Source organism: Thamnophis sirtalis, unplaced genomic scaffold (genome assembly GCF_051295495.1).
Source record: "Thamnophis sirtalis isolate CommonGarterSnake01/CBP01778 unplaced genomic scaffold, rThaSir2_p1.2 scaffold_6, whole genome shotgun sequence".
In the NCBI taxonomy this organism is placed as follows: Eukaryota; Metazoa; Chordata; class Lepidosauria; order Squamata; family Natricidae; genus Thamnophis; species Thamnophis sirtalis.
Genome location: NW_028261386.1, coordinates 21,703,165 through 21,711,484, shown reverse-complemented (window position 1 = coordinate 21,711,484; position 8,320 = coordinate 21,703,165). Strand labels below are relative to the sequence as shown.

The 8,320-nt window shown below is 43.7% G+C and overlaps 1 protein-coding gene across 2 annotated transcripts; it reads right to left on the bottom strand.

Moving 5' to 3' along the window:
• Positions 1–451: 451 nt before the first annotated feature.
• PPM1G (protein phosphatase, Mg2+/Mn2+ dependent 1G) lies at positions 452–7,625 on the bottom strand. Of its 2 annotated transcripts, XM_014062593.2 has the most exons (10): positions 7,417–7,623; positions 6,995–7,064; positions 6,038–6,123; positions 5,503–5,638; positions 4,499–4,947; positions 4,186–4,302; positions 3,796–4,030; positions 2,409–2,538; positions 1,696–1,798; positions 452–1,169 (listed from the first exon to the last, which is right to left on the bottom strand). In XM_014062593.2, the coding sequence occupies exons 1-10, from the start codon at positions 7,534–7,536 to the stop codon at positions 975–977; spliced, it is 1,641 nt and encodes a 546-aa protein (XP_013918068.2). In that variant the 5' UTR covers positions 7,537–7,623; the 3' UTR covers positions 452–974. The 2 variants fall into 2 exon arrangements, with proteins under 2 accessions (XP_013918068.2, XP_087573489.1); XM_087717363.1 differs by lacking the exon at positions 4,186–4,302 and having other exon boundaries at positions 7,417–7,625.
• Between the last annotated feature and the right edge of the window lie 695 nt (positions 7,626–8,320).

Below are 8,320 nucleotides of genomic sequence, written 5' to 3'. Positions count from 1 at the left end.
GTAAAATAAGAGTGCTATATTTCATGGCCTTGCACTCAAGTCTTAATAAAAATCATGTGGCTAAATTTAGGTTCTTCTATTTTCAGAGAAAAGAATCCTACTTTTCCACAACCACCACCACCACCCCAATGAATTGGGGACATCTGTCTTTTCCTGGGGAAATCATAACAGAACAGATAATAGTTGGAAGGGACTTTGTAGGTCACCTAGTCCAACCCCCTAAGATAAAAGTTTCCACGGACAAGACAATGTATTGTTGGTCCTAGTTTGCTTTGGCAGAATAAGACCTTGCAAGTCACAGGCATGGAATTCATAGTGGGAAAGGATTTAGAATTGGGAAGAAATTGGAATGAGCAAGAAAAGGGAAGAGACTACAGAATCAATGAATGGCATAACAGTTCAGTTCATCTTCCTTCCCTCACAATTTTACAAAAGTACACAGTCACTGATAAAGAGTTTTAGTTTTTAGTTTGAAAAAAATCTCAGTTGAAAATGAATGACACAGAGTTGGGGCTTGGTAGCCATGGGGTGGGGGGAATTATGGCAATCAGTCCCACAAAATTAAAAAAAAGTGGAGGCCTTAAATAAAACTGCAGCTCTGAAATCTCCACATTGTAAAACTGCTTCCTGCCAACAGAAAACTCACAGGCACGGAAATGGCAACAACCATATAGAAACGCTGCAGTGGTCTCTCACTCTGTGTGTGTGAGTGTGTGTGTGACAGAGAGTGTTTGAGCAGGTAGAACTGCCTTCTGGGCTTTGGTCAGAGTATGACCCTCCCTGCCATTCACTCTTTGGAATGGTTTCAAACACCAATGGGGCCCACCCTGAATCCCTTTTCCCCCTCCAAATAATAAAGACAAAATGGGCCTCCCTAAGGATAAAAAAGCCTAAAACAGGCATCAAAAGTTCAGCTTTGTTTAGAAAACAAGAGTCCAGTGAGCGCGTGGGCAATTCCCTACCCAACTTGGCTGCTAGTCCTGTCGGGCCTTCTTGCTACAACCCTCTTCTGTGGGGCTAGTTGTTGTGCTATCCTCCAGTTTCCGTTTGCTGCTCTCAGCAGGGGAGCCTTGATTGATGTGTGGTTTAAAAGAGATGATGATACAAGTCATGTTGTCACAGCCTGTTCCATCACCAGATGTGTCAGGAGCCAAACAGCGATCCAGGAGCTGTTTAGACAAAAGTTAAGAGAATGACTTCAGCAGGAAGTTCAGCTTCTACCACATGCCCCTTAAATCAGAAAGACAGAGAAATTCAGGCAATAGTCTGATGGTTTCAGATACCTGCTAGGCAGCCTGTAAATAAGACTTGCAGGAAGGAATCTTTGTGTAAACCAAACCAGATTTACTAGAAGTGGACTACAAACTTAATGATTATCCGGTAACATTTTTCAGTTCTTGAAGATTATTTGTTATCAAGATAGGTGACTGTTCCCCAGGCTTAATCAACCAACTGGGACCCAGTCAGTAAACAATGTATGCCTGTTGCATTCCAAGATCCAGTCCTTCTTAGGTGCTTTCAAAGAGAAACTTTTTAGAGCCCCAAACAGATCATGTCTCCTGGCAATCTTTCTATATCAAATAGAACAACAGCCTAAAAAAAATATCCTAAACCTAAGAGCTGAATGTCTTTTCCCTATGCTTTAGAAATTTATTCCTAAATTTCAAATGTCACATCTCCCAGTCTCCAACTCACTTCTTCTACTATAGATGAAAGAGATCGCAACTCCCCATCTTCGCCCTTCTGTGTGATCTTGGATTGAATAAAATCCACCACCTCTTGGCTGCTCATGACATTCCTGGATTAGGAGTGAGAGAGAGAGAGAGATCATGAAAAATAAATGTAAGACTAGGATAGGTTACAATTACCATGACCCGTCAAAACCGCGGTCCACTAAAGCGCGCCCGATTAAAGCGCGTACCTGACGTCATCAGCAGTGCGACAAATACGACCGCGGAGAAAAAAGGGCGCTTTAAAAAGCGCTTTTAAAGCAAGCCGATTCACATAAAGGTAAGGGTTAGGGTTAGGTTAAGGGTTACGTTAAGCGTTAGGGTTAGGTTTAGGTTAAGGATTAGGTATAGGGTTAGGTTAAGGGTTAGGTTTGGGGGGGTTAGGTTTAGATTTACGCGTTCATTTTAAGTTTACCGCTCACAGCGTGCTGTTTTCGTCGCGCTGTGATGACGTCACGTACGCGCTTTCGTCGAGCGCGCTTTAGTCTACCGCGGTTTTGTGGTGGAACCACAATTACATCAACCTGCGCTCATCTCTTCAATTATAATCCCTTCCAGGTCTTGATTTGGTACAATTTATCAGCACTCTCTACTCCCCAAGTATATTGAAAAAATTAAGCTTCAGCTGAGCACCATTGTAAGGATTCTCGTTTATCCCAAAGCTCAATTTCCACCTACCAGATGCCATCACAGGCAATGACCATAAAATCATGGTCATCGTTGATTGTCAGCACTTTGATATCTGGCAGCGCTGAGATCATCTGTTCTTCTGGGGGCAAATTCTTGTTACGTTTATAGAAATGATCTCCTAAGATACAAAAATGATCAAGATATTTATTTGAGGGTTCACTGTCCTAGAGAAAAGTGCAGCAACAAGGAGAAAGTTGGGCTATGCTCAGTAACTGAACCCCCTACCCCTGGCAAATAACAGAACATTCAAGGCATTTCTCAAACACACCTTCACCATATCAAGTTTTTAAAGTTAACTTCTGGTTTGTATGAAGCTTAGCTACACATGCCATTTCTTCCAAATCAATCAACTGGGATTCACTTGCATGATGGATCAAGTCAAACCAGCTTTATAACGAACATTCATTGAGGTCATTCTGCAATTTGAGCTTCATGCTCCCATAGACAAACCACAACATTAAATCCTCCTGAAAATAACTCCCCCAAATGTGGGTGAGCTGGCTAAAAGACTATTTAATCTAGTCCCCAAACTTTACGCTTGGCGGCCCAGCAAGGGGTCGGGGGAGGATGGGACACCGGCCCATGCAAGTAGTGGGCTGGTGCATGTGTCCTAGCCCACCATTCATATGTGTTGAGTTGCATGCGCATATTGGTCCGCTGCTCATGCGAGATGAGCTGCATGAGTGCATGCATTGACCAGTTGCTCACATAGCCCACTCCCAAACCAGCCATGGCCAGGCAGTAGGCTGTGGCCCAGTGGCTGGGGACCCCTGATACCACATTCACAACATTTAAGCCACTTTCAGCCAAAGGATTCACTATTGGCAACAAATTCTTGCTTCACTCTACATTTCACATTCATACATGCTGTATTTGTTTAGCCAAGTCACAGATGGCATCAATCATATGTACCATGTTTAAAGCCTATTCTTGTGAATGGGCATGTCCACAATTAAGCCAGCTTTAAAGTTTAGCCTGGAGCTAGGTTTCTAATTGTTCCTGGAACATTCAATAAGAAAAGTTGTCAGCCCTTTGCTTCTGAGTTTTCAAAAGCTGGTTCCTGACAATTGCTAAAAATGAGGCCCATTAGTGCAAGATTTGATTTGCAAACAAGAAGCATTATAAAATACTATATTTTTAGATTGTTCTATTCTTTAATACTATGAAATAATTCATTTTGTACTTAAGGCACTTCAATAGCTCCAGGTCAGATGATTGAAGAAATAGCTTCCTTTTTCAAAGAAAAGGAGGCTGCAGAGCAAAAGATTGCCATGTGTGATGTTTTCGTCATCGAAGGTTGAGTTGGAGATTTGGTGTTCATTGTCAGTAGTGGCTACTGCCCTATAACTCTAGCACATGCATACTGTTTACTCACCAATTGCTCTGGAGAGATTGAGGCCACCATTTACCCGGCCATCCATGGTTACTTTTCCACCAGCATTCTTTATTCTGGCCAATTCCACCTCATCTTCGGGCTTATGATCATAGGACATATCCACAGCCTTTCCACCTTCAGACACCACACACCGGGAATCTCCAGCATTGGCTACTATTAGCTGCTTGCCTCTGATAAGCGCTACTACCGCCGTTGTGCCACTGTCTGAGCCAGGCTGGAAAGTAAGAGAACTGTGAGGAGAGCCCATGCAGAAGCACAAGACTTACTGAAAGAATGGGCCTCAAACCAGGGTAAGAGCAAAAGCTCAGCAAATCTCAGTAAGGACCAGGGTGCCCCTATTTCTTCCCCACTTTCTTCACGAACACTGACCTTTTCTTTGCCCTCCATTCCTGGGAGCATCATGTCTTCATCATCTTCCTCTTCTGCTTCTTCAGTATCATATTCTTCTTCCTCACTGCTGTAGCTATCCTCATCCTCACTGCATTCCTAATCAAAATGTAATACATCCACCCGTAACAAAAATAAAATGGACCCCATGGCTCTGGCTGCTATCCTGCATGCAGGACCTGGGGTATCTTTTTATTAGCCTTCATCTGTAAAGAAGGCTAAATTCTGCTTTTTCAGCTCAGCTATGGAAGGACAAAATGCACCTCCCCCCACTGCCCAAATGATGTGATGGTACCTCACTATCGTCATCTTCCTCCTCTTCTGCATCCTCTGATTCATCCTCGCTGTCCTCAAAGAACATTGACTTGATCACTTGCTGGCTCTTGCTTGCAGACGAGCAGGATGGCTCCATCTCACCACTGGCAGGAGATGCTCCCTCGGCTATCTTTTTTTGGCAAGTACCAGCATCCCCTCCACCAGCCACATCTGGACCATGGGAGGTACTGATGGTTTCAGAGCACAATTTGCCATTTTTCTCCTCTTCTTCACCCTCTTTATGACGCCTCGAGGGCTCCTCCGCATCTACTTCACCATTCAAACTTGGCTCCCGGGCATCCTCCTGGGTTACATCTTTGCCTGGTGGGCCCAGCTTGCCCTTGACACAGTTTTGCCCATATCGAGTCAGAAGCTCCTCAATAGTCATTGCAGCCTCCTCATGCAGCAAGGCAGTCTCCTCATTGTCCACTGCATGGGAGTATTGGGGGAGAAAGTGCAGCCAGTCTCAATGTCACATCCAGATACCTACCTTTTTTAAATCATAGCTCAGGAAAGTCATTTCTTATGACTAAAGGAACAGAGTTTTACACATATGGCATCAATCTACTTACTAAAATACAGATGGAACCATATTTCTCACTACAAATTGCCGGCCCTAAGGTCACATGTCACTATAACTGGGCCCGACACTAGTTTTCCTAATCATATAAACTGTTTTTACCAAGCTGCAAGTGATTGGGGTGTGTAAGTGCAAACATGTTGCTGGATTACAATTCCCTTTACCCCAATCACCAGTAATGCTGGCTTAGAACTGTTAGTTTTCCACCTCCTGTTTTGTCTAGGGTCTTTCTTAAAGTTGGTAGTTAATTATGTTTCCTTTAATATAGGGAATGTGACCTCAGACATCCTTCCACTTTAGGCATTTAATCTCAGTTATATACAAGGTTGATATAAGAGCTCTCTTTGTGGTACTTGGCTTTTGCCTCTAATCTGCACTGGACTGCAAGTTGCCGCTTCACTCACCATCATCTTCATCTGCCACTTTCATCTCTTTCTCATCACCCTCATCTCGAGACCGCCCTGACATCAGTGCTAATTCCTTGATCACTTCTTCCATTGTCAACTTGGCATCAATGGCCAAAAAAGCATCTTCAAGTGCCTAATAAGAAAAAAATAAAGGATTTCTTTGTGACCATCATTAATATTAGAAATAATTTAAAAACAACTAATCCAAGAGATATGATACAATTCTTAATAGCCCTAATAAACAGGCTAATACTATACTGCACCACAATTGATACCAGAGGCTAAATAATTTCTGTCACTTTCTCTTTTGTTGTTACACAAAAAATAGCCAATTTATAACCAGAATTGGCTTCATATTTACACTAAACTCTAGTTTTTAATAAGCAATTTAGATTTTTTACAACATAGTCAAAGAAAATATCTTAAAAAGATTAAGATGGCAAAGAATCATGAAACAAAATCCTTCACAGAATTAGCTGTACTTCTTTGGCATGCTCCTCTATAGTTTTGAAAGACAGCCTTTCTATCTTACCTTTTGTAGTTTGCCTTCTTTATATGCTTTCTGATCCTTGATGATCTCTGGCAGGTATTTGGCACAATACAGGGCTACCTCTTCTCCTACAGCAAAGAGGCCAACAGTTAGAAACTGAGTCTCGTTTCATCTCAAAAACAACCTCATGTTTGTTTCAGAGAAAACATGTATTAGCATCTCCAAGCTGAACAAATTGGGTACCACCAAAATAACGCAAAGATCCATTTATTAGGCGCACAGGAGTTAGGACCCTAGCATTGACAAATCCATCATTTACAAAATCCAGAGAGGTTAATCAGTCAGACCATCAAAACTTCCTACAAAGGCAATGTTGTAATAATACAGGTAGTCCTCAACTTACTTAGTGATCGTTCAAAATTATTGCACTGAAAAAATGACTTTTTTCAGTTACCATCTTTCCGGTATCCCCATGAACACGTGATCAAAATTCAGATGCTTGGCAACTGGTTCGTATTTATGACCGTTGCTGTGTACCAAGAACATGTGATCACCTTTTGCGACCCTCTGACAAGCAATGTCAACGGGGAAGTCAGATTCACTTAACAACTGGGTTACTAACTTATCAACTGCAGTGATTCCCTGAACAACTGAAGCAAGAAAGGTTGTAGAATGGGGCAAAATTCACTTAACAAATGTCTTGCTTAACAACAGGAATTTTGAATCCAATTACGGTGGTGAGTTGAGGACTAGCTGTAACTGGTCAACCTCGTCAGTTTCAATTAGAAACAAGTGCCTGCATAACCAATTTCGTTGTATTTATTTTATACAATGACAATAAAGGCTATACTATGTTTTAATCATAAGAATAAAGAGCACTGGCAATGAACCACCTCCAGCGGTGGGGATGTAAGGATCCACAAGACAGCCTTCTCAAAAGGCCCCGTCCCAACAGATGTCCTTCAACGAGTGGACACGTGGTTATTGGGTAACCCTTACCTCCGTGACCATCGTATACCGAGAACATTGCCGTCTCGCTGTCTAAATCGGGAATGCAGTTGTGAGCATCCTGAAAAAGAGAAGGATCGGTTAAAAAGAAGGAAACAGCGACTACAGCGGACCAAGCTCTGGAAACTCCCAGAAATTTCAGAAGAGGCCAAAGAAAGCAGGCAGATAACACAAGCGCAACGGTCCTCCGCAGCCTACCGGGGCCACTGGGGCACCGAACTATCCACAGCTCCGCCAGTATAGGGGACTCCATGACGGGGTGTGTGCGTGTGTCTCTAGCCGTTAGCCCTGAGAATAACCAGAGCGCTTTTCCCCATTAAAAGCCGCCATAAGAAACGAGGCTGCGGCCTCCCGCAGGGCAGAATCGCCCAGCAAGACACCGTTCTCCCGCCCTCGGTCCGTCCCGCCCTCACCTCCATGGAGACCCGCCAACCCTGCATGGCGCTGTAGCCGAAGTGAAGCGGGCGCGGCCCAATTCCGACCCCATCCCCGGAACTCTTGGCCGTGCTGGGCTGCGACAGGTAGGCACCCATGGCAAGGCAGGCGCGGGCCCCGCCGAGCCGAAGAAGGAAGAGCGGCAAAGGCTGAAAGCGAACGGCAGAGGGGAAGGCGATTTGGGGACCGGAAACAAGACACCATAGAGTCCCCGCCGAGGAACCACGGGAACCGGATGTGACGCCGATAAATGATACGAAGGAAAAAAAAGAAAAGAACGAAAGACGTTTCCGAGCAGAGCGGCTGCTGCTAGAGCGGGCGAGGGAAATTAAAGGCCGTGGCACGTCAGAAGGGAATGAATGGGAGAGTGGGAGGGGAGAAAACCGGACGGGATGTTGCAAAATCATAGACTATGAGGAAGAAAGGGCGTAGCACTGGTTGCCCAGCAACGAAGGGAAAGGCCTGGAAGGTATTTTACTTCCATTTACCGAAGTGGCGTTTCTCTTTTGCAGTATTTCATTTCCTACGCAAGTCTACAGTACTGAATATCTACGGAGATTCTCAGTCATCCAAGTCATGGTTGTTCCAGAGGTGCTTCCTCCCCCCCTCCTCCAAATAGTACTGAGCCACTTCCATCATGTCAGGCAGGGGGAATAGGAGGCAGTGCATAGTCAATCTAGTATCAAAATGGTAATTTGTCGCATTGCTTAACAGACATTATATTAAGGGAGCTTTACACTAAAAAGAGAAGGGTTAGAAATGAAGGATTCCCTATATTAGAAAAATGGCAGTTAAAAAGTATGAAAATTATATAGTCACATTTACTAATAAACTATTTTAAGGCAATAAATATAACTTGAAATAAAATATTCTGTGCTCAAA

What these genes read in the sequence shown, in the direction of transcription:
- PPM1G (XM_014062593.2), bottom strand. Translation starts at nt 7,536, where the DNA reads ATGGGTGCCTACCTGTCGCAGCCCAGCACGGCCAAGAGTTCCGGGGAT. An exon ending in AGGAAGATGACGATAGTGAG is followed by an intron (nt 4,303 to 4,498) that starts GTACCATCACAT and finishes CATTTTGATTAG; the next exon opens with GAATGCAGTGAGGATGAGGA. An exon ending in CAATCTCTCCAGAGCAATTG is followed by an intron (nt 2,539 to 3,795) that starts GTGAGTAAACAG and finishes TTTGTATCTTAG; the next exon opens with GAGATCATTTCTATAAACGT.